The following is a 25,984-nucleotide window of genomic DNA, read 5'->3' as shown; positions in this document are numbered from 1 at the left end:
CTGGTTTCAAAAGTTTCTGTGCAAGGAAATCCAGCAGATTGCAGTGAGTCATTGACTTGCTACAATTACTCTTCCTGGCTAAGCATGTAGCAATAGTAGATAATCGCTTGCTTGCATTGGACCGTTACAGTTGCTTTTGATTGACTAATATATTTGATAATTATTCTTGATGATTTTGATAATCATGTGACTAAGTGTGTAAATTGCTTGTCTTATAGTTTGTCACTGTATCATGTTAGTAAAAAAATAAAATAAAATTGCACAAAAATAAACAAAAAAACAACAAATATATTAGAAATGAGCCAGAACCAAAAACTCATAAGATGTCAAAGGCCAGAGTGGGTTTTCAGAGAGGATTTACAAGCAGATAGAGAAGCTGGGTGTCTAATTTTCAAGGACAGATGGTCAGTTTCACAATATACAATGAAATAAATGTCCATAAATGTAATCTCTTTTAAAATGAACATAAAATACACTGTACTATGAGTAACAGATTACTTCAGATTTTTTTTTTTTTTTTAATCTAGGGTAGGTATTATAGCTACTCTTTCAAGTCACAAAGAAATTACAACACTTTGCTGGGGACAACTGTTGTGAGCAAAGAAAAAAAATAGAATAGTAATTATTTTGATGGTTTTGTAGAACATCTGAATAATGTATGATGGCATGAATAAATTTGCATATAATTTTAAAGATCATTATTATTAGGCACAATTTATATGAAAAACAATAAACAGGCCTTTCTTGCAAACCTTTGTACTGGTTTATATGTCACTGTTTATGCTTTTAATGTGTGATTTCCTTCAATTTTAATTTTCTGTCTAAAATCTTTGTTGTATTTTGCAGGTGGACTAAGAGGAGCTTCTATTGTGGACTCACTGGACACGCTGTATATTATGGGACTGATGGACGAATATAATGATGCCAAGGAGTGGGTGCAGACTAGTTTGGACCTAAACTCGGTGAGTCATTTTTCTTTCTTTTCAAAAAGTGTATTTTCTTTGTTCGTTTTAATTCTATCAAAGTATATAAATACATTTCTGTGTGACTGTATAAATAATGGGAATGCTTTATTAAAAGTGTAGAATAAAGAGTTTTTTGTAGAACTCTTTAAATGTGCAGCAATATGAAATACTCTGTAAAATAAAATAAAACTGAAGCAGATCTGAATTGTGCAACATGACAGTGACTCAGAACATGCAAGTAAATATAAAAGAATGACTGAGAATTAAGAAATGGAAAGTCTGAGTTGATTCAAAGCCCAGATCTTGACCTCATTGAGATGTTATGTGGTTTCTTGAAGTAGACATATCACAGCTGAAATCAACGATTGGTGTTGTTACGATCCGTCTAGGGGTGGCCAGATCATAACATGAAGGATCCATCCTCTTCAGATCCCAAGCAGCCAACACACACAAAGTTGAACATTTTATAATATTATTTATTTTAAAAAGATGTATTTTTGATTGAGATGTTGCAACAAGTGGAGCATATGGCTTCAAAGTGAGCTAATGCCGAAAACAACAAACAAAAGGAAACTATCTGAATATTAACCAACTTACCTAATTGAAAGTAAATAAACCAAATCACAAAAACTTACTTCCCTAACTAAGAAAAACATGAGAAAACTAAGGAAACAGAAACGGCAGCTCACCCCTACAAACTCCAGAACTTTACATCGTGTTAACAGACAAACAATGTGGCCGGTTGAGATGAGCTGAGGATGGATGGCAGGAAGTCCACGTCAGCAGCTTTTATATACCTCTGGGAGGTCGCCAATTGGACGTCACCGTCGTCTTCTAGGAACCAATCAGAGACAGGCACCTGCACACTCATATTTGCATAATTAAGTTGACGACGCCAGTCGTAACAGGTGTGAACTTTCATCAGACTGTCAGAAGTTGGCTGATGACTATAAGAAGTCTCTCACTGAAGTTATTTCAGTCAAACAGGCTAAGAGTCTGTATTAGGCAGTGGAGTGTCCTCACTTATTCATTATGAGAAAATAAATTTTTATAATATTTTGTTAATTGTGCATTTTCTGTATTCAATGATTTTTTTCAGAGATAAAAATATTGTAAATTTATATGTGAATATTTAGAATTTTAGAAAAAATTCTAAAATGTGAAAGGGGTGTCCTAAGTTTTTTTTTTAATGATTGTAGTTCAAAGTCTAAAAAGCCTAATACCCACCATTTAGGAATATATTATGAGTTAGGTTTTCATTGATTAGTGCTCTGGAGACATTTTCTTCCACTCAGTATGCTTAACATGCTTTTTGCTAACATTTATCATTGTATTTTTAAAGATTAACAAACTGTTGGCAAGGAAGAGTAATTCCTTCTTTTTTCAATGTGACAGACTTGCTGTCCCTCACTACATAAACTTAATGAACTTTTTATGAGTGGGCCTGATAGTGGCTCTATTGAGTTTTTATTGAGCTGTGTTTCTGTTCTCTAACTGCATTTGACAGTTTTCCAAAGTTCAGGATATTTCAGCAGAGATCTGAGACAGCGTCCTGTGTGGCCACAGACCACGCCGTGTTACCGACTGATGGGATTCTGAGAGTCACTGAAAGGCCTTTACGAAGCAGAAAATGTGATGAATACCACAAAGAGTGTGGAAGAGGGGTTTAAAGGATACCACAGATAGGAAAACTGTGGGAGAGACAACGATAGAAGAGGCCATGACACTTTCATTAAGAGACTTTCTGGAGACCGGGAGCAGCTGAGAGTTGCCAGTACAGATACCATGTTGGTTTGAGTGGAGGCCAGAGAAAGTGCCAAATAAGGCTGGTTTTTGAGTGATTCTCCACAGCCAGTCAAGTGTATCGGGTCATTTGTATGTGGTTTTGTAAGTTTAGTAGATCAGAGAGGTCATGTCTGGGTTGTGGTTAAAGAATGCAATAAAACATGGCAGTGATGTGTAATTATAACAAACATGGAGACGCAAGTATTGCTGAGTGCAGTATTTTAAATTTAGGCCAATTACTCAATCTATTCACAGCATCTTACAACAATATCCAAACTTTAGGTTGTGCTGGCTGAGAAAATATTCCTTACTTTTAGCTTTCATTTTTATCTTGATGTGTTTTCTATTGGCTTGAGAGAGTTAACACTTTCAAAGTGTATTAAGGTTTTAAATATGTGGTTTCAGATATATCATTTCAACAGTTTGAAGTCCTTTTAATGAGATGCTAGAGAAACTACTGGAGTTTCTTCAGTTATTTGAAGCACAGTGATGTTCATCATCCCACTCCCCACGTGTTACTGTCCACTGTCGGTCAGTCAGCTAAAACAGGGATAATACGGGTTTCCTCGGCTTTATGTTCAGTTGAGCAATTCAGTATATTTATAAAGCACCAGTTCACAACAAATGTCAACTCAAACTACTTTGCAAGGCAAACTGTTCCAATTTATATATGGAAATATACAATCATTATAATACATACATTATAATTCATCTCTGGTTATATTAACAAAATATGTAAAATTCAATTCAACATGCTTATTGGAAGAATTTTCTAAAAAAAAATAAATAAATAAAAGGCTTTTTTTTCGTGTTGTTGTGAAACACTTAATTTTTGGAAACTACAGGAACCTCACCCATCACTCTTACGAGTTGGAAGCAACATGTCTGTTCAGCAGCTGACTGCAGGCTGAGTGCCAGATTAATTAACTTCTGTCTAAAATCAGCTCGTCCGGCTGAGTGCTATTTTCTAGAAATCAGAATGGCATAAATGCATAATACAAAATAAGCACTTGACTAAACTGAAACAAAACTTAGTGGGCCTTTATTCTATATTTTTACTTAAGTCTAAGTAAAAAGTAAATATTTCTACTCTTGCTTTCCTCTTTACGAGAGTAAGAATATTTGTTGCTCTTCTGCTTTTTCAAAACAGTCAATAGAACACTTAATTATCCCAAATTGGTGTGTATCATGATAAAGTGAAACTCATAATTGATTTAAAAGTTTGTAAGATATCCTGATAGCAGTCAACATACTGACCCTAGCACAGAATTTTTGGGGGGAATTTAATGAAAATGTAAGAATTGTGTCCAAATCTTTATTCCAATACGGGGAACTTCTAGTTTATAATCTAAACTAAACCACTCTGACAGTATGTTGTTTGTGCCTTATTTTTCAGAGCTCAGCAGTCTTGATTACTGCCAGTTTTTGGGTCATGACAGGATGGGTTTTACATGTTAGCTTCTACCACACACCAGAGCATTTTACATTTTATTTCTTAACATGAAGAACACAGAAAGGCAGATGTGGTTTATGATGCATCTTTGAGTAAACTTATGATTGTTAACTGGTGGCTAGAAGATAGTGAGTGGGATCTGCAACACTTGCAGCCCTTGCTGAAGCAGCCACTAACAGCCGCAGTGTCACCAATCATAAAGACAGAGAGACAGATTTACAGTTCACAGTGAACTATGGCGCGAGTGTCATCTGCCATCCATCAGATTCACCCCCTCATTCCTTCACCACTAAAAGAACGACTTCCACTTTCTCTGCTCTGGGGAAGTTGGATACAACTCACAAATGACAGTATGAATTAAATCTCCAAATATGTATGCACTCTAAGGCACACTATTATAAATGATCTGGGTTAGGGGCTGCTTAGGGCCCTGAAAGATGTGATTGCATGTTGGATTATGTTAAAATCCTATGACGGCATCTTTAAACAGTGGATAAATATGAGCTGCTGCTGTTTTTTCTCTCAGTGGATGAGCCAGTTTTGCTGCGTCTCACACAAAACCCTCTGCAAACCTACGGTTTACAGTTTGCTGGTTAACAGTAAATAAGTGCAACACCTCATGTACTACGCTGTCCAGAATGGCTGCTTTTGTCCCAAGATTTTCTGGATCTTTGATTAGATGTCACAACACGCTGTTTTATTATACAAACGGTTAAGCGCTACTGGCTCAATAAGCTTTCCAAGACCACTCAAGATGACTGTGATATAATCATTTTTTTTAAACGTAACTTAAGACAATTCAGTAAAAATAGTCTTTTAGAAAAAGAATTGTCATTTTTATCAAAAGAAGATGTTGTTTGTGTTCTTAATGATTTATTTTTTTAATGAGGCATTAGTGATATATTTTTGTTGTTTACTTAGGTTACTTGGGTGTTAAAACTATAAAGTGTTTAACTCCTTTCATATTTCTGTGGGAAGTTTCTTTTCCCACATTTCTTAAATTTGGGGGACTAATTAATTATTCTAGCAATCGTGAAATAATGTGTTTATATGGTTATCTTGCCAATTAACTTCTGTTTTATTACTGAAACTATTTCAGGAATTAGAAATAAAAGTATTAATACTCAGAGTACTTAAATCTATGGCATTGCAGTAGCATAATGACGGATGAAGTGGCAGAGCAACATTCATATGGAGGGATTTTCGTGTAGACTTTTCTTCGTAATTACATTACAGTGTCACAGGATGCAGTGAGCCAGACTGTAGAGCTTGATTCATCTGTTCAAGCTTGTCTGTCATCCAGAGCTCGACACAAACTGACAGCCGGTCTATAACTTGTTAGCGGTGAAACAAGGACATGACAGACAAGGACAGTGTTACAGTAGTAAAGAAATACGAGTATTTGGAGCAGGTTTATGTCTGTCTTTCGCTTTCTGCTAGGGCTTAGACATCAGCCTCTGCTCATTATCTCTCTTAATCCAAGTGTTAAATCTAAAAAACTGATAATCTCCTACTTGTGAAACAGTGTTTAGTAAGACAAAACAACAGATTTTAAATTATTTGCATAATGAACAAATGAAATTCATCTGGATGAATCCTGGCCACAGGACTGTAAGATGGTCAGCTTGATCCTCTTGCTGAATTTGAAGGAGCAGCTGTGCGTATAAACCAGATCGTTCTGGTGGCTGACCCTCTTATCAGAACAAAAGGAGCTGCTGCATGTTTCTGCCACATTTTATAGCAAGCTGTTGTTGCATAAATACTCGATAATTGTGTGGGAACATCATCACATAGCAAACTTTTATTTGATTAGTAGTAAGTGCTTTAAAAGCAATTTTTCACTTTAGTTTAAAAGTTTTTGTCTGGGTCAGGAGTTGCTCTCTCTGAGCTTGTTAAACTTGATCTAATTAAATAAAAAAAAACTTAACGAACGAAGACTCTAAAACTGTACCTTATATCTCCATTCAGATTTTATTACTCATTTGCATTAAGACTCAGCTCTTCTCATTTTATTGTGAACTTTATTTGATCAGGGTCTCACTTGAGTAGAGTCAAATTATTGCACCCTAAAATTACTGTTTGAGGTCATGAATGTTTGAGAAGACTCAGTTCTCAGAGGTCTTAATCCAATGGAAAGCAGCCTGTAAGCGGATCAGAGGAGGAAATTGTAAAAAGCAAGACAAGGATGGAAATATTTTAAGTCAGAACATTTTTTTTTATCCCCACTTCATATTAAAAACTCAATTCATTCATTGTCTGATTGTAATAATTGTCTAATGCTATGACATTTTAATAAATTTGGGTCGGGGGCTATTAAAAACAAACGTCCGTAGTGTATTGAGACCATATTCATATTTTTGTAGTGATTTAACATTTGCTTCTAACATTCATTGGTAGTTATTTAAACTTTATCATATTAAAATTGTTGAATATATTTAGAGCCTTCCATAATTTGGGTCTTTTATTATGTTTTGGATTTTTGTTAAGTTTGCTCTATTTTGCCAATTAAGGAAGATAAGGAGATGCGTTCAGTGACCCTTTCTTTTTAGTGTTCTTTTTATAATCTATTCAAGTCAAGTAATTTTTTTAATTACAATTCCCCTTCTGACTCTTGCCTTTTTTAAATCATTCAGTTGTACTTTTTTTTTTTTTGAGTTATCACCTGCTTACTGTTGGATCGTAGTGTTCCCTACAGTTATTCTTCCCATCTGTTCAACTCTTAATGCCTCAATTTCATCAGCTGTGGATTTGGCTTAATGTTGGAAATACTGTAGGAGTGATTATGATTTTCTTTCTTTGCATTTTTTGTTGTTGCACATGTAATTTTAGTAACTCTTGCTTCAAATCCGCTTGTCTCCTGTCTGCTCCCTGCATCTGGAACCTCTCTTTACCACAACCACATAACAAAGGCTGTCATTTACATGAGGAGGCTGAATGCTGGGACAATATTGTAGTAGCCAGAGTATTTTTAAAGCTTTGGCATTTTCATCATCTTACCCTTTCATAACGAAGTCTGTAAAAAAAAGCCACCACTTTAACAAGCTCATTAGGATCCAAGGCTCTTGTGTCCAAGCCTTTCAGCTTAAAGCGACAGGGCATTTCTGGGATCTTTTTTTTTTTTTTGTCAGTAACAATATTCAAAAAAACAAATGTTAGCTAGAAATTTGATTTTCTTTGTCTAATTTTTATTCCTAAATCTTAGTGGTGTAATGAGAACTCATGAGATTTTTGCCAGATTGAAATGCAGTTTTTTATATGTGTCTTTTTCCCAATACACTATTCAGGTGCATGTAAAATGACCTAATTTGGCTTAATTAGCATTGAAGAAACCCTCACCTTATTAAAATAATTTATACTGTCTTGTTGGAAAGTGAAATTGTGATAGGAAGACAGAGGACTTAAAGTTTTGTAAGCTATTTAGCCACTGTCACTAAATAGCAATGCCAAAGTTTGCGTCCTGGTGCTCTTTCCATTCAGATTATGAAATCTATTCGTTAGGGCTACATAATATATTCTAAATGCATTGTTATTGCTATATAACCGGGCACGGTACTTAACCTCATATTATTTATTGCTGTTTAAAAGGCAAACTTTGGTTCACACTTGGCACAAAATGCCTAAGACTGTAAAAGACTAAGACAAAAACCAATGGAGGAATCATAAGAAAAAGATGAGAGAGAAAGGAGTGAGGAAAATAGTTGGACTTATCAGAAGTATTATTGCTATACCTATAATGAGCAACAGTATCGCAATAATTGGATTTATTAATATCTGCTGTTACACTTTTTTATTTCTAAGATAATGGTTGAACTTTTCTTTCTTTTTGCTAGTGAAAACTAAAATTGTAAAACTAAAAGTGCTTAATTTTTAAGTTTGTAGAGATGATACTGAATTTAGAATTTGATTTATACTATAATTATAAAAACTAAGAACGGGGATATCATTGATCCTTTTGTTATGAAGATCACATTAAGCTGAGTCTTGCTGAAAAACTGCAGTAATTAGACTGAAATTATTATATGAATATGATTTATTAAAAAAAACATTGATTGGAAAAGAAACAACTAAAATGTTTTGTTACACACCTAGTTTTATCCCATTTTCTTATTTTATATGTGATTTATGTTCATAAATAAAGAGCAGGTTAGCTGATCCGGATTGATAATAGTTATGCTTTACATGTTATCAGAACAGTCATTTCCTTTTAAGTTGCTTTTTTATTGTTTTATCCTGCAGTCTAAAATAGCCATCCTACATAAAACATTGGGTATATAAAAAAGTCTTCACAGCCTGTATGCTGATTTCTTTGTCTTTGCCGCTGACTTATTATAAAGGCAGAAGAAGACAATAAAACAATCTATTTCTTTTCTGTGTGTTCTGTGATGTTAGCCTGCAGGCTGTATAATAAATACTGTATATGCTGATGTGTTAAAAGTGCTCTCACACTGAGTAATCAGAACATTTGCACACATTTCCTCTGTGAAATTCATGCTGTTGGGATGTCACAGTTGTTCCTGTATATAGATTAAAGATTTCCCATCAGGATTCTACGATTCTCATGAAGCCTCTTCAGCATAACTAGAACTACTCTGGCAATAATTTTTGAGACATAGTGATTAAATATTGTTTGAAAATTCATTCAGGCTTTTATTTCCAAATCTAAGATCAGCAAACATGAAATCTCATGGGTATTTTTGAGTATTCTTGAGGATGTATGGAGATCTTCTGTCTGTTTTTTCTGATGAAATTTGTTAATCCTAAAAGAAAACATTTATATTTATTGTCAAGAAAGTCTAAAGAGGGACTCCAATGTGAAAAATTGACTGAATTGAATCTGAATAGAAAAAAAAAAAATTCCCTCTATGGGGTTCGGTGATTAATATTGTAACGTATAATAATGTTATCAACAATGAATATACCTCATAGCACTTAAAACCTGAATATGCAGCGTTTTCATACCAGGGTTAATACAGATTAACCCTGGTATGAAAACGGTTTCCTTTCTTGGAGGGAAATGTTGGAATGTCCTTGGTGAAAAGGTTGCAGATAGACCTGCAGCATAACATATGGTTGTTTCAGCCTGAAATATCTCATTATTTATATTCTCATATGATGGTAATTTGAACTGAACCAAACTGGTTAGTTTTATGGTTTTCAGTGATAAAGCAAAAGATGTTATTTGATATATATATGCATACAAAATATGTTATTACCAGAGAAATCTGCTAAAGTTCGATAGTGAAAGAAGGAACAAGAGTTGAGTCTATCTTATCAAATTGTGGTGGTGTTTGTATATTAACAGAAGTGAAGAACTTTGCTTAAGTGTAAAAACAGTTTTATGACATTCAGATAAAGGGCAGCAGCAACAACACCAAAGAGCAGCCAAGGTTTGTTTCTAACAGTAGCCTATTCTTAGACTCTGGTTATCTTTGACCTTTTTTGAAGAATGATCCCAGTAGGGTTTTGTGTTGTTGCTGTCGTTTTGTTTTAAAAAAGGGATGCTGGAGCAGGAGGCCAACTTTGTATTTTGTATCTATCCAGAAAAAAAATCGGGCTTTCAGGCTGGACAAGCTCTCAGAAAGAAAGCGGATGCTTGGTGAGAGATTGTATTAAGAGATTTCAGATTCCTGACAAAATCTGTCTGATAACTTCATAATGCAGTTGTCACTGGCTTGTTGGAACTAAATCCCAACACGCCAGTGACAGGAATGCAGAGAAACATTCTGCTGCCTTTTTTAGCCAACCATATTAAAATGTGTAGGACACTTCCAAATGTTCTTTAGGACAACAAAAACCTTTCATGTTGGTTGATTTACAGCCACTGTAAATCCGTTGTGCCCAGTTGATTTCATCTTGACTCAGAATGGCAGCGGTTTTTAAAGATTGATCACATTTCTGAGAAAGACCTTCAGTGTTTCTTCTTGATTTCTTGAAACTGGCTTGATTTCTATTTTAAATCAAACCAGTTTTTATCTCTCTATATGAGCAGTTATGCTGTAAATGTGTTCCCACAAGAATGTGATTTAGTGCCATTAGAAATGGTAGCAATGAGACCTGTAGCCGGGTAGTTGTTTACCTCCACGGAACTGTTTTTTTGACCCCTCCTGACCTCTTGTCTGCTTTAAACGAGACTGCACTTGCTCCCAGTCATGAAGGCGTCTGAAGAGAAACGGTGTCATTTGCAGCGTCAAGAGATTGTTTCTGCAAAGACGCCGCGCCACTGAGCTGAGGTCGAGCTGAACTGACATTCTGTCTCGGAATGTGGCGGCAGAGGACATTTTGCATGATGCATTGTTGTGTTTGCTCACAGCATGTTTATAATTCATGCACTCCTCTGCCAGATTATATACCAAATGTTTATCCTTGATTCTCACTTGTACACATCATTTCAAAAATACAAATAGCTTCAAATGTAAAAAAATTGTGTTTGTCATATCACAGTTTTTAAATGTGAACATTGCTGCATAAATAATGGATTGAAGGTGACATCAAAACAGCAGCAAGATGGTAAAAACAAAAAAAAAACAGGAGTTCGAGCTGTTGGCGTGTACACGCAACTGCTGATGCAACTCTGATGATATAAACAAAAATGGCTACTACAAAATAATAATTTTGCTTATTCATGGAAAGAAACTGAAATTTGCAAAAAATATCAGCTTCAATAAACCTCATGAAAATAAATTTATTTTGATAAAGGGATGGATTAGCACATATAAAGAGCTCTCTTTGTAAGGTAAGCGTTACTAAAAGATTAAACGTTAGAAAGAAGATTGTTTGTTTTTACTGTGTCTAAACATATCTGGGTATCCGTGGCCATGTGTTATATATAATCAGTATAAATCCAGAAGGTCAGAAGGCAGTTTTTGTCCTCCTCTCATCTTCGTAGTTTGGAATCAAGCAGCCTCCAGTGTCGGAGAGGAAAAGTGAAGGATGCTGCTCAGTCAGCAAGGCCGGATACAGTGGGAGGTGTGTACAGTATGTGATGAGAGATGGAAGCAGGTAGTCGCACACAGAGTCATGAAGAAGGATGGACTGCAGCAGGGTGAATAATAACTCCGGAGTGAGAGCATAGCAATGTCCCATGAGGCGTGCACATTATCATATACGATGTGGTGGGGAGGCCGCTGGATTCCCCAGGAGGAAGCAGAAACATGTACACACCAAGCTGCTTGCTCTGATTCTGCGTTTGTGTCTGTTTGCGTCTGCAAATGTATAAAAAGAGACCATCGGCTGAAAGAGAAGGATATGGAGTCCTGGGCTGGGTCGTATATCAGCTATAATTTATCACCCGGGTGGTATTTGATTAATTATTCATCATGCTGTTACTACACAAAGTAAAGCATTTAGTGGAGGTTTATGGTGTAAATACAGTTTTCTCTCCATGCGCCTAGTTGATAATGTTTAGGGAGATCCTATATGCTTGTTAATTACTGGGCTTTTAAGGATAAATGCCATGAAAGAAAAATAAACTGAATCATACGTTTGAATATTCTCACAATAAGCTAGTGGCCCAAATTAGTGTCTCTATGCTCAGACCATTAAACCACACTCTATTGATTTGAGACAAAATTAGGCATTCACTGTGGCTAGGCAGAGGTTTTAAAAATTCATTGTGAGAATTTAACTAGACTGCAGCACATAGATTGATGTATTTCAGCTGATACCCATTACTGTCCGCCTGTCAATTAAAATGTTCTGTGTAAAATGTTGAAAGTAGCTCACTTTAATTTCAATTCCCACTAAAAAACACTTCAGAACAGATTCTCAGCTCACTGACGTGGTACTTGTTGATGAAAAAAAAAAAGAATTTCCACAGAAGCTCTAGCTTTCTAGATAAAAAAAAAAACATTTCATGTCTCTTTTCTGCAAAATAAGACAGTTTGGTCTAAATTGTCTTCGCTTTCAACAGTATTCACTCTCAAATAGTGCAGATTAATCACATGCAGGAGAAAAACGGCTGCCTTAAGCCTATCAAGTAAAAATAGTATTTCTAATTTCGAAGTTCTCCAAAAGATTAACTAGTTGACACTCATGTCCCTTTCATGAGTTGAATTTTCTCTGGGAAATGGTCGCAACAGACTTCAAATAAGAACGCTTTATCCAAAGTTGTATGAGTATTGCATACAGAAGATGCTGTTTAATTTCCACTTGACTTCCTCTCTAGAAAAACACAGTGTCCATTTGGTAAATGGCCTCCCCCAAAAAACTATTTTTATTGTTTTTATTACTTTTTAAAGTTTGCATTCTTCTCCTATTCAGGCTCTCTTCCCATGGCCACAGCATTTTTGTGACAGGTTGAAATGACATTGTTACCTTTGGCTTTTGTAATTTACATTTTTTATTATAGATACTGTTCAGTTATTTTATCAGGCTATGAACTGAACAGTTTAACGACGTAATACTCATAAGTCATTTATGGTGTGAAAGCTGGGCTTCTCTGCTTGGTGAAGTTAATTTTGAGATAAGTTACACTCAGTTCATCTATCCTCTCCAGTAGCAGACATAATTTCTGAGATGGCTACCATTTTTATAGCAGGATTTGCAACAGACAAAGAGTTGCACATAAGAGTTGCACTTTTTGGATATCAACATATAGAATGTTAATATTGCTATACAACCCTAGTGCTTTCGTGAGAAAAAAATGAGCAATGGTTCAACATTTTCCTGTTTTTGTTCCATCATTTCAATTTCCACATCATTTTCTGTGAGCTTTTGCACTAAACATATTTAATGTTGGCATTGTGGACAATTAAGGTTTCTTCAACGGTGCTAAGTTTGTGCTTAAATTGTGTGCAGTCTGCTCTGGTGCACTGGCAGAGATTAGAGTAACGTGATCAGATTGGTCCATTTCATGATTTCTGCATGTTAATTAGCAGCGTTAAGTTAAATCACAGCAACTAAGTATGAATCAGCAGCTCTGGTTGGAGAGGCAATCATCTGCTTAATTTTCAGCCTTGGCTCATTGGGTCATTCTTTCTGTCACATTGGTCTAATTGTAATTTGAACTGTGGGAGCTTGTGGAAACCTGGATGCCGGCAATGCTGAGAGTCATCTACCCAGTGACAACTATGCCTCTTTATTAGCAGTAAATCATTGCATTAACGTCTGAGCAGGGAACCCCACCAGGCTCAGAGTCTTGTCAGCTCCTTGGCACACAGCAGCGCAGCAGCCAGCCATGCCATCAGGCTCGCAGGCAGATCTGGGCTGAGCAACAGCAGATATCTTTGCCACAACTGTGGAACGCTCATCAGCTGAGAGTTAAGCGGCAAAGACTGTCCGCTTCATTGTGGTGTTCTAGTGAAGCAGAACACCAACAAGCTTCGACAGCAGTGTACCCAGTGAGTCATTACCCTCATTAATCAATTTTCTTTTCTGCTGTGGCTCCTCCTGCACAGCAATTACATTATGTTGAGCCATTAAAATGCAAATTTGTCTTTCATTAGTTGGTTCATTTAAATACTTGAAGCATTGTTAAAAGTAGTATCCAGTTGCTTTTGTTCTATATTTCTAAGTGAGGAGATGAGGGACACAAAGTAAACAGTTAAATCCCAGACTATCGTTCACTTTAGTAACAGGGGAGGCTTTGTTTATTGTTTTTATTTTAGCTTTACTAAACAAGTGGTTATACTGCTAAGTAGCATGTTCCAGTATGTGATTAGTTGGATAAAAATTCATAAATGTTTTAAAGTTTTTCAACTTATTTTTATTATGATGATGCATAATTAGGCAAAAAATTAATCAGTTAAATTTATTTGTAGTTTGATGCCCTTATTATGTAGACTTTGTGAAATTTGTTTTTCCTTTTCTGCTGCTGTTTTGAGTAACACTTGGAGTTTAACAAGCTGATAGTAGGTAGCTACTCTGAAGTCAATTGCTTTATTTTAGCTGTCATCATTTATTCCATATGCTTATTCACCATGAGTGGGACTAAACAAAAAGATAGTATTTCTTCACTTCATCAAATTTCATACTTTTACTCTCAGAAGAGATCCTGTGCTTGATTTACATCCTAATAAACTAGAGCAAGAAGTTATTTTATTTTAGCAGTTCTATTCAGAAACTGGTATTTGTGTATTACCCATATGCATTACACTGAGAGAAATATATTTCAAACTTTGTTTTCCGCAAATGGAAAACAAAACAAAATAACATTTTCAGAAAATTACAGTATTACACAAGATGAATAAAACTGAAGAAATGTGGGCTTACTAGCAAGAATTTTCATGTATTGTACAGCATTTGCACTCAGTGATTGGCTCTGTCTCCTTTTCCATGAATTACTGAGTTTACGTAGCAAGGCATGGAGAGGTTCAACCTGTGGTTCTGCTGAGATGTTGAAGAACGCCTTGTTTGCTTCAGCTGTCTCATCTCCGTCAGTATGGCAATAATCTATACATGTTACATGGAGTTGAGGTCAGGCAAGGTCGCTAGCCAATCTAGCATATTGATACCATTGTTATTTGTTATTTGCCCATTCCTGTTAGAAAATGAAATCTGTCTCTCCACAATGTTTTTCAGCAGAGAAAAGTATAAAATTCTACAGTTTCTCATAGATGTGCTTGCTTTGGCTTCACAAAACACTTTGGATTAACATCAATAGATGACATTCGTCTCCAAATCAACAGTTATGAAAACTTCACAATGGATCTCAAGCAACTTGGATTCTGCACATTTCAATTCTTCAACTACAGAGCTACATTCACATTTTCTGTTTCTTTGGCAGCGGGAAGACAGGTCTGACTTTGTCTTCTGTTTTAGGAAGAATAGTCAAATATCAATCAATAATTAAAAATGCTGACAGTACATCTGGATATCACTTGACTGTTTAGGAAAGTAGCTTAGGCTTTAATTTCTTGTACATCCATCCATCCATCCATCCATCCATCCATCTTCTTCCGCTTATCCGAGGTCGGGTCGCGGGGGCAGCAGCCTCAGAAGGGAGGCCCAGACTTCCCTCTCCCCAGCCACTTCTTCTAGCTCCTCCGGGGGAATCCCGAGGCGTTCCCAGGCCAGCCGAGAGACATAGTCCCTCCAGCGTGTCCTGGGTCTTCCCCGGGGCCTCCTCCCGGTGGGACGTGCCCGGAACACCTCACCAGGGAGGCGTCCAGGAGGCATCCTGACCAGATGCCCGAGCCACCTCAACTGGCTCCTCTCGATGTGAAGGAGCAGCGGCTCTACTCTGAGTCCCTCCCGGATGACTGAGCTTCTCACCCTATCTCTAAGGGAGAGCCCAGCCACCCTACGGAGAAAACCCATTTCGGCCGCTTGTATCTGCGATCTCGTTCTTTCGGTCATTACCCAAAGCTCATGACCATAGATGAGGGTGGGAACGTAGATCGACCGGTAAATCGAGAGCTTCGCTTTTTGGCTCAGCTCTCTCTTCACCACGACGGACCGGTACAGCGCCCGCTTGACAGCAGACGCTGCGCCAATCCGCCTGTCGATCTCCCGCTCCCTTCTTCCCCCATTCGTGAACAAGATCCCGAGATACTTAAACTCCTCCACTTGGGGCAGGACACCCTCCCTGACCCGGAGAAGGCACTCTACCCTTTTCCGGCTCAAGACCATGGCCTCGGATTTGGAGGCACTGATCCCCATCCCGGCCGCTTCACACTCGGCTGCGAACCGCTCCAGCGAGAGCTGCAGATCACGATCTGATGAAGCCAAAAGGACCACATCGTCTGCGAAAAGCAAAGATGAGATCCTAAGGCCACCAAATCGGATCCCCTCAACACCTTGGCTGCGCCTAGAAATTCTGTCCATGAAAGTGATGAACAGAATCGGTGACAAAGGGCAGCCCTGGCGGAGTCCAACTCTCACCGGAAACGAGCCCGACTTACTGCCGGCAATGCGGACCAGACTCTGACACCGGTCATACAGGGACCTGACAGCCCGTATCAAAGGGCCCGGTACCCCATACTCCCGGAGAACCCCCCACAGGGCTCCCCGAGGGACACGGTCGAACGCCTTCTCCAAGTCCACAAAACACATGTAGACTGGTTGGGCGAACTCCCATGCACCCTCCAGGACCCTGCCGAGGGTGTAGAGCTGGTCCAGTGTTCCACGACCAGGACGAAAACCACACTGCTTCTTCTTGTACATTTCTTGTACATATACTGGATTTTATTTTCTGCACAGCAGATACAAATATAGCATTCTATTTAATCATACATAAAACATCCTTTCAGAGGATTTCAACATTGTTTTCAATCTTCTCTCCAGGTAGCTTGGCTCATGACATGACAAGAATCGATTTATTTCAGCACAGATTTTATTGTTTACTGTGTTGTCAGAGCTTTGAGGTTTTTAATCTCAACAGTTACCCCATTTGCAGTAAAGTATTTTTTCTGACTGTTCCTGGAAAAACATATTAGAGTCAAATGAAAGCACAAACGGCAGCTATCATGTCTGTTCTTTACCTTTAAATGTACACAAGATAAATCCTTGGATGAATGGAAGCCTTTCACAATGCCTTCTTAGTGATTTATTGAGGTTGCTCTGGGAAGTGAAAGCCTGACTGACAAAGCCTTTGTCAGCTCACTCATTTCCTTTCACTGTACGTTTTGCATATCTTGCTGAGAGCCACAATCACTGATGATAAATAGACACTCTATCCCTAATCACTGCCACTGGGCCGCCATTACAGAATCGGCCACTCATTTTTGAGTTGGCAAGACAGCTCAGCAGCCCTGCCAGAGGCGGCGGTGCTTTGTCTGAGAAAGTGTCACCAGCCTGTGGACGTTATAGCTCCTTACTTTTACAAAAGCCCTGCTACTTCACCTGAATAGCAGAGCTGCATAAAACATGGCAAGGGTAGGAAAGAAATATAGGTTAAAATCTTCTTATTAGCTATCATAACTCAATATGTAAAAAGTGATTCTGAGGTTTAAAATATTTTCCTACTGGCACATTTAGGTGCTTAATTACTAAAGGTTGTGAAAGGCATTTTTACAATGAACAACTAATGCATAAAGGGGAAACAATACCTTGCATCCAAATTTCACATTTACTGTAAAAACATGTATTATTTACATATTTTCACACTTGCAGAAACACGCTAAATTTCTTACTAATACAGTTCAAGTATTAGAAGGTTTATAAATATAAACACAAGCAACTGTAAACTTAATACAATTAATAGAGATTTGATTTGAGCCCAAAATGTTGCTGAATAAACATTGCATGTCTAATAGTGCGCAGGAGTTTTATCTCCCAGGTAATAATCCAGCTTTTTGTCACATCCTTTTAAGTGGTAGTTTTGCAACAATTTTGTAGTTTTTTTTAAGGTTTTATAAACATTGTTCGACTTTGTCAATGTGCATTACTCTATGAGTCTGTTAGTAAGATGGCAATAACATACATTGATGTTTAAAAGATACCATATAAAAGAGTTGTATTATATGCTTAAGCATGTTATTTTAAGTGAAAATGTATATAGAGACTATTAAGAGAAGATGAACAGATGTGAGTGAATTCCCATCTTGATCATATGTTCCGAAGTGAAGCAAATTGCCCTTTTTGGCACCCAATTACAGTTTCCTTCTCATTCACTCTTGAAATGGCAATTTCCTTCTCAATGGGTCTCCAAGTCAATAAGTGCCATTCTGCTTCATCCTCTCAGCGATCAAGAGAGACAGTGATTATGGAGACATACGGCGACGTATGCAGTGTTACCTGTTATTTCATATTTGGCTTAGAACAAGAAATCTGCCACACAGAAAGTAGCAAGGCAGTGCGCTTCATAGATTTCAGAATACATGTGGTTACTGGAAGTTGTGGAAAGGTTCTGAATAAGTGAAGTTGTCTCCAGATTTGCACTGATCTTAAAGAGTATTGCTATTGATGCAATAATTGTTGACTTTACTACAGTCGGAACACGTTGTATTATCTGTGACATTCAGTTTAACAGTGATTCTTGAGAAGTGGGACAAAATGGGTTTAAATTTTCCCAAAATATTTTTTAATTATTACTCAAGCTTATGTATACAAATATGACAGATAATGTTTTGGAAATGTAAAGATGCTAAGGTGCAGGCTCCCAGTTGCAACATTTTTTTTTTTTGAAAATTACATTTTTAATAAACCTGACCCAGAACTTTGTCATCACCATCTGACAAAAATAAATATAAAAATTTTTTTTAATGACCTTATTAGTGATATTTTTACTCAGTTTTACAGACAAATGCTTCTCAAGACACAAAAGAAATATTATTTAAAACAAAAAACAACATAAAGTCCATCTGACGGAGTTGACAGTGCATGATGGAGTTGACGCAGAACTGAAGATGGTGACAAACTAGTGAGTAAAAAGAAATACTTGATCTGATGGAGTTGACAAAATGCCAAACTACCTCAATTTATATGATGTTATTTTGAAGGAGGCCATATTGTAGCTCATCAGGTCCATGAAATCTTTACAGTACAAAATTAAGTATTTATTTTACAAAATTTCATCAAAGTTTTGTAAATTGTCAGTTATGGCGTTGACACATCATGGTTGTGATGAGCAACTTAGGAATAAAATGGAAGAAAAAACTATAGAATAACATAATCTAACCAGAGCTGCTTAGCCCTCTTAGCAAAAGAAGAGAAAGGAAGAGGTCATGTGGTCCTCAGAAGTTCTGATGCCCCCAATTATGCCTGATTTTTTTAACTTTATTTTTTGTCTGATGGTGTTGACAAAAACTTGGGACAAATTTCAATTGAGTTTGAAAATATATAAAAACGATTTTTAATTCGATTTATTGATACTTTTATAATCATTTATTTGAATAGTTATACTTAATTGTCATAATATATAATCTTAGTATTGCTTTATTTGTTTTAAACTATTATAATGTATTGAGTTCTGCTCCAGGACAAGGGATTTTACAGACACCATCCACCTACTACAATGTTTAAAATAAAAAATATTCATCAAACACCAGAAAAACATTCATTGTTGTGCTCACATGGCCCAGGTCATTTTAGTCAGATATTTGAAAAAATTATATTTTCTGTATATTTTATTCAAATTTTGTGCTTTATCCATAGGACCTGTTTTGTCCCTCTTCTCAAGAATCACTATTAAAACATTTTTAAAGCAATTTTATGTCGTACAACAGAGGGGGGGGGGGGGGGGGGGGGGAATCTGTTTTAACTAGTGATCTTGCTCTTCTTTAATCAATACCACCCTGCAGCTGCAGGAGACTCAGACAAAAGAGGAGACAAAACACTGGGGAACATAATTACATGGATTCGCCTCTCTAGGCTGACTTTTTAAAGTTGGCTTGCCTCTAGATGTCTTTGGAGAGCGAGATCTCTTTATAACAAGCACACAAAGAGAAGGCGAGGGCATGAGAGCCTGGTGGTTTGAGAGACTTTCTCACAAGCACAGGTTCACCTCGCCGGTCTTATCCCCACAGTGACTAATGATTAAGGATTGGGTCGAATTGTGTGCTTGTAGGAATACAGCAGAATTTCCTAATTAACATTTGCTATCATGGGGATTCCGCAGGAACTATCCTTTTGTCTGTAATACCAACATACTGAACATTGTATTCCTTCAGGTGTTTCTGTCCAGAAAAGTTGAAGTTTGGCCACTGCAGCCCAGGTGTTCTCTAAAATCAGTGCTAATCAGAGCCAGATTTTATAAATAACCAAATCTGTTGTTCTGACAATCGAAAGGAAATTGAATAGAAATTGACTTGATTCAATGCTCTTAGGTTTTTTTGACCTGTTGCATTGTTTAAAAAAAAACAAACAACTTTTCCCCAAGCTTATGAAGTATGAACATACTTCTCATATATTTCTCATCATCTCCAAACAACAGTAGATACTGTGACCCCCTAGTTGGGGACTAGTGGGTCACATTTTATTGTTATTACAGCTGAACAATAAAATGTGACCCACCATACTGACAACTGAAACTTTTACTTAATGTAAATAAATAACTATCTTTTACAAGAAACAACTTTGACTTTCATTGCTAAATCTTTATGTCCATGATTAAAATTGCATCACGTATCAATCTATTAGTTTGTATTATGAGCTGGAATTTCTTGTGGTAACTCATATCTCTCTGTTTACTGATGCAGGTCCTCTTTGCTGTAGGACTAAAGGTTCTTAGAGCAGCTGGTACTGGGAAATGGAAAATGTCTCCTTTGAAATGAAAGCACTCTTTCTTTCCAAAATAAAAGTGGCATCTTTAGATTTTTGTACAGTCAAAAACCTGGTATCATAGTCCAAGTACAGACACTGAGTTGCCAATAGTCTAAAAACCTGGATGAATGATACTCTTAATGGAAGTGTGAAAATCTGAAGTGGGTAATTTCATATCATCAACAATGTTTAACAACTCTCTGTTAAGTTTTCCTACAAGTTGACTTGGAAGAAGTGTTGGTACTTTTAATGCATGACCCAATGTATGATGAGAACACATGGCTGCTATTTTGTTTTATGCAAGTATTTTATGCCCAAATGTTGCACCAGTTATGCCATCTTTCCTCCTTTTGGCATATTCACCTGACTTTTTTGTGTTTCACATTCTTAAAATTTACCATCCCAATGTTAAACCCATCATGTTGAAAACTTACTGAATTAACAAAATAGTAATTTACAGATTTATTTTTCTGACAAAAACTATTAGTAAAAGGTTTGTTTCAAAAACAGATTATTTTTTAATATATATATTTCCTCTTTGGAACATTCAGTTATGTCTCTTAAAACAGCTTCCCTTGTGTTCAGTTTAAAAATAATGTTGACACATTTTTAAAAACATAGCCAGATTTCTCAGTTTGATGGACACTACACTTGAGGTCAGTGACACTTTGCTTGTGGTGTTCATGTGTTGCAAAAGCCACTGAGCTTGTGTTGCAAAATGTTCTTGAACTCTTTCTGTTGTGAACATACCAAGTCATCTGTATATCACTGTTTGATATACAGTGATATCTCTGATAAGTTTCCAGAGACTGAGGAACAGTATTCATCTAGATTTCTTGCATGAAAACTGGTTGACAAAATTATGCAACAATATATTTTCCGCCAAGTAAATTTAAAACTGTATTTTAAACTAAATTTAAATTGGTATTTTTCAATCCCAAATTTATTTAATTCTTGAAAGTAGCTGGTTCAAACTGGCATGATAAACTGTGAAATTTGTCTTCAGTGTCAGACTTCTTTCACATGCATTATATCCGCCTGTTACGTCCACAAAGGGCACAACATATTTGAGGACACGAAGACAAAAATGAGGATTCAAAAGTAACTTTTATTTTCAATTCTCTCGACCTTTTCTTTAAGATGAGCTTCTTTTGATTTTTCTGTGAAGAAAAAGAGAATTAAATCCTCGGTTCCCCGTGTCCCAAACAAAGAAAAAGAAAACAAAAATCCCAAAGTATAAACAGAAAGTTGGACCTGATGAGCCGATCAAAAAGAACAAAACGGTACAGCAGGGGGCCAACCCTATACAGGGCCGTCGAAGCCCCTGCTAGTACCGGACTACAAGAAAAAAGAAACTACTGTTAAAGAAAAATCGAAAACAGGACAACCGGTCCCACCAGGTCAAAAATTACAACAAAAAAACATCAACCAAACAAACAGCTAACAAAAACTACCGTGCGGCAGGCTGGAGACGTTTGCACCGCGTCAGAACGCATCCTGGGTGTTGGTTGGGAGTGGGTGTCGCCCTTTACCTGGCGCAACCCAGCCTATTTATAGGCGGTCCAACAGCGTCACAAATTAACGGACCAAATTACAAGAAAGAATTATCAAAACTCCAAAGTATATTAAACAACAACAAAAATCATACAACTAACGTCTATACAAAATGATCCAAGTGAAAAAAAATAGACAGAAATAAATACAATGTGCCGAAGCACATAACACCGCCTAATGCGTCTTTGAAATGAAGAAAACAGTCGTGCAATGCAAATCAGAACACCTGGAAGAGAGAAAACTTCCACACATCATCATACATTTCAGAGACTTCACTGACTGAAATATTTAGCTTCGCATCTGGACTGATGTGCACCCAAAAGAGTTCCCAAACCAACAGCAGCTTGAGTTTAGATGGGAAGACTTAGTACTGTGTTCATTTTTCCTTTCATACCACAACTTTATTCCTGACTTTAGGGCTTAGCTGAATTATGATATTTGACAATTTGATCTCCCTCTCTCTCGGTTCAACAGAATGGCGAGGCATCACTCTTTGAGGTGAACATTCGTTACGTCGGCGGGTTGCTCTCGGCATACTACCTGACAGGAGAGGAGGTAAGATTAATAGATGTCTGTTGTCCTTTTTCTCTGGTGAGATCTGCTGCTTCCTTTATCTCCAACCAGACCTGGAGTTTGAGTGATGAACATCCTGTGTGAGTGTGACAGTAGAGTGTGTTTGTGAAAAGTAATGTGTCCCCCAAACTATCACCAAGAAACTTCTAATGAAGCCTCTTTTTGGTAAGTTTTTTAATGGGCACTAATTAGACAAAAACAAAAAGACAAAATAATTACAGATTTTGACCAAATCTAGCATTTTAATAAAATTATGTTTAAGTTATTGATTACTTTTTCTTATATTAATTAAATTTTGCTTTGTGGGCTTGGCTGAACCACCCATGTTTTTATTAGATAGCCAAGATTGGGTTGTGTGGTTATAAAAAAGACAGTTTGTCAAAGGAAATTTACTTGTGGAATTTCTGACTTTAAAGAACTATTTTTAATTAGTGAATGCTCTTAATCATTCATTTAAATGCTCAAATTATAAACAGTCAACCTGTTTAAAGTGTATTAAATAAGCATAGATACTTTTGTGATTGACTGTTTAAATCCTTATTTGCAGAAATTTAATCATAAATTAATTGCTTGTACATTTTCAAACGACTGAGTCTGTGATTAATGTACAAACTGATGTCATTGTGCTTCCAGTGATGTTATGCGGTTAGTGATGTAAATAATGTTTCTGTAATTTGGCCTAAATGTTCAGTTTTAATTAGCTGCTAGGAAACATCTGGAATGTAAAACTCAAAAAGAGCTGATGCAACATTACACATTCAAAAATAAATCTTTCAGATTGAATATGGTGTGACCTGGAAGAGATAAAATAGATATAATTGTCAATGGAGGCAACTTAAAATAAATGTTGTCTTTGCTCCATTCACTCTGAGTGAAGATGTTATATTTTACACTGATACAATAACTTATGGCAAATTTGGAGAATCTTTGAGAGTGTGAATGCAACCTTACTATTGCTATGCACCAAACTGCCACCAGATCAGTTTTTTTCTTTACTGTTTTCCTCTTCCCATAAACATACTTCTGCACCTCTCCTGCATGCACTGCATGTCATCAATACCTTGTTACAAAAATCCCACTGTATACATCTACAGTCACACCTTTCCTTATCCTCCAACCCAGCAAGACACCTCAGGCTTTATCATAGTGAGGCAACATGCTGTAGGATTACACTAATCATCAGTTCAGTATAGTCAGTTCTCTTATAAAATTCCCAACCTCTAAGTAACAGCATATCAAGGACAGACTACATCACTGCCACCACAACTTCAACTCATAACAGCCTTATACTGACTTTACAACTTTACTGTGGAAGTTGAAATGACTCTTGGGGGTCCATATATTCTCTAATGTTTCCCAAGAGGCCACCTACGGTCTGGCCAATTCCTTTTTGACATGAGACCGTCTTATGATGTGAATTTAGACGAAGGCATTTATTAGGAATAATCTACACCCACAGCTCAGTTTATTAGGGGCATCTTGCAAGTACTTTTCCTTCAGAACTGTCTTAATTCAGCAGGTTGTCTCAAACAGATTTTGCTTCATGTTGACATAGCAGCTTCATGTAGTTCTTGCAGATTTCTTGGCTACACATCCATTATGTAAAAGATCCAATCCACCACATCCCAAAAGTGATCTACTGGATTGAGATTTGATGACTGCACACTGAAGTCACTTCCTTGTTAAAGAAACCAGTTTAATATGATTTAAGCTTCATCATATGATGCATTACCCTGCTGAAAAGATAAATTAGTAGATGGTACACTGTGGTTATGAAATAATGGCCATGGTGTGCAACAATAGTCAGGTAGGCTGTGGTAGTTAAACAATGCTCATTAATACAAAAGCCCAAAGTTTGCCACTAACTTGTGTGAATTGAACACAGTTCTTTGACTGGAATAGGGTCTGCCGTGGTCTTCTACTATTGCAGCACATCTGTTTCCATTTTTTACCTGGTGCATGTTCTGAAATATTCTTATCAAATTAAGACTATTTTAGCTAAACCTGTTTTGTGGGGAAACCCCAGCATATAAGTAATTTCTTAGCTGGACTGGGTCATCTTGTCCACATCTATATGCCTAAGTGCCTTTTTGCTGCCTCCATGTGATTGGCTGGTTTGCTACTTGTGTAAATACACAGTAATTTAAAAAATAAGATATTTTATCTTCCAAGAAATACAAAAATCATCTTTCTAAATGTAGTCTGAAAAAAAATACAAAAATATTTTTTTTAAATTTGAATCTGAAAAAATAGAAATTATAAAAGAAAACAAGTAGAAATAACCTAACATCATTGTAATTGTGATTAATAAAATTAGACGTCCGTAAAGCAAGATTTGTACATGTAAGCTGTATTTGATAAAAATACACCAGTATTAACTCTTATGAGAGTTTAACACCACTGAACTTTTCTATTTACATTCTGCTTTATATAAAGTGTCGATGAAGTAAATAATTTTTTGTAAGATCGTTATTAATTCCATTTTACAAAAATATTGTCTCAAATCAACCCTGAAGTTTAAAAAGAAAATATATTTCTAGAAACTTCAGGGCAGTTTAAGGTTTTGGTAAAAGACTCGAGCTTTGTACGTTGATTTTAAAAGATGTCCTTGAGTCTGCCACATTCATTTGAGAGAAGCTGCTGGAAGCAGCAACTTGTTGTACTGAATCCGACAAACATTGCGTGTGCTAAAGCTGGCTCTGCTTTAGAAGAAGCGTGACGACCCTGTAAGCCTTGCCTGGATAAATAATTGTTTAAAATTCCCACAGCACGAATGGTCGAGTTTATTATCAGAACATTGTGGAGTCACCGGAGGTTAACATGTCGCCATATTAAGTATCTGCAGCCTTTTGGAGCGTGCACATTTTATCTACTGCAGCTGCACGTTTTTGAACACTGCAGTCAGAGGAAAGAGACTAAGATATGTGCCAAAGCAACATTAGTGGAATGAAGATGCAGTGACATATGAACATTCGGTCGCTTTAATGGACATTGATTTGCAGGCCAGCTGAGTTGAGGAGAGAGTGGGGTAAAATTCTTCACTGCTGCTGAATGAGTGAAATCTGAATACATTACCAGAGCAGAATATATTGTCGGATCCATTATTTCACATTTGCCTGCCTTTAAAGTCATGCAGAATATATTCCTCTGTTTTATTCACTGCTCCGTGGAAATTTCTATAAATGGAGTCATTGATGGCAATTTCTAAAATGAACATACTGTATAAAAAATCATTTTCTTTAAAGATTGCCTCTATTTTACCACGTCACTCAAACATAACCTGTTATGAGTTCCAAGCACCTTGAATAAAAACCTACTTATAGCCTTCATTTTTTGACTTCTTTGCTTGGTTAATCATGTTTGCACACTAACTAGTACTTTTTTCTTCTATTTTACATCCTTTATTTGAACAATGCCATCCTTTTCAGTCTTAATTTACTAACAAATCTGTCAATACCCTTCACCCTGTGCAGATATCAATCACATGGGTTTTTATGTCCTTACTGAGAGCCAG

General features: G+C 36.7%; 1 protein-coding gene across 2 annotated transcripts in view; it reads left to right on the top strand.

Moving 5' to 3' along the window:
* The window catches only part of LOC116717296 (mannosyl-oligosaccharide 1,2-alpha-mannosidase IA), a 213,724-nt gene that overhangs the window by 125,252 nt on the left and 62,488 nt on the right, over positions 1–25,984 (top strand). For both annotated transcript variants that reach the window (XM_032558561.1, XM_032558562.1), the window contains exons 3-4: positions 847–962; positions 22,372–22,452. In XM_032558561.1, the coding sequence (XP_032414452.1) occupies positions 847–962; positions 22,372–22,452 (197 nt within the window). The remainder of the gene's footprint in view (positions 1–846; positions 963–22,371; positions 22,453–25,984) is intronic.

Source organism: Xiphophorus hellerii, chromosome 3, assembly GCF_003331165.1.
Source record: "Xiphophorus hellerii strain 12219 chromosome 3, Xiphophorus_hellerii-4.1, whole genome shotgun sequence".
Classification (NCBI taxonomy): Eukaryota; Metazoa; Chordata; class Actinopteri; order Cyprinodontiformes; family Poeciliidae; genus Xiphophorus; species Xiphophorus hellerii.
The sequence above is the reverse complement of the archived record's forward strand: the minus strand, read 5'-3'. Positions and strand labels throughout refer to the sequence as shown.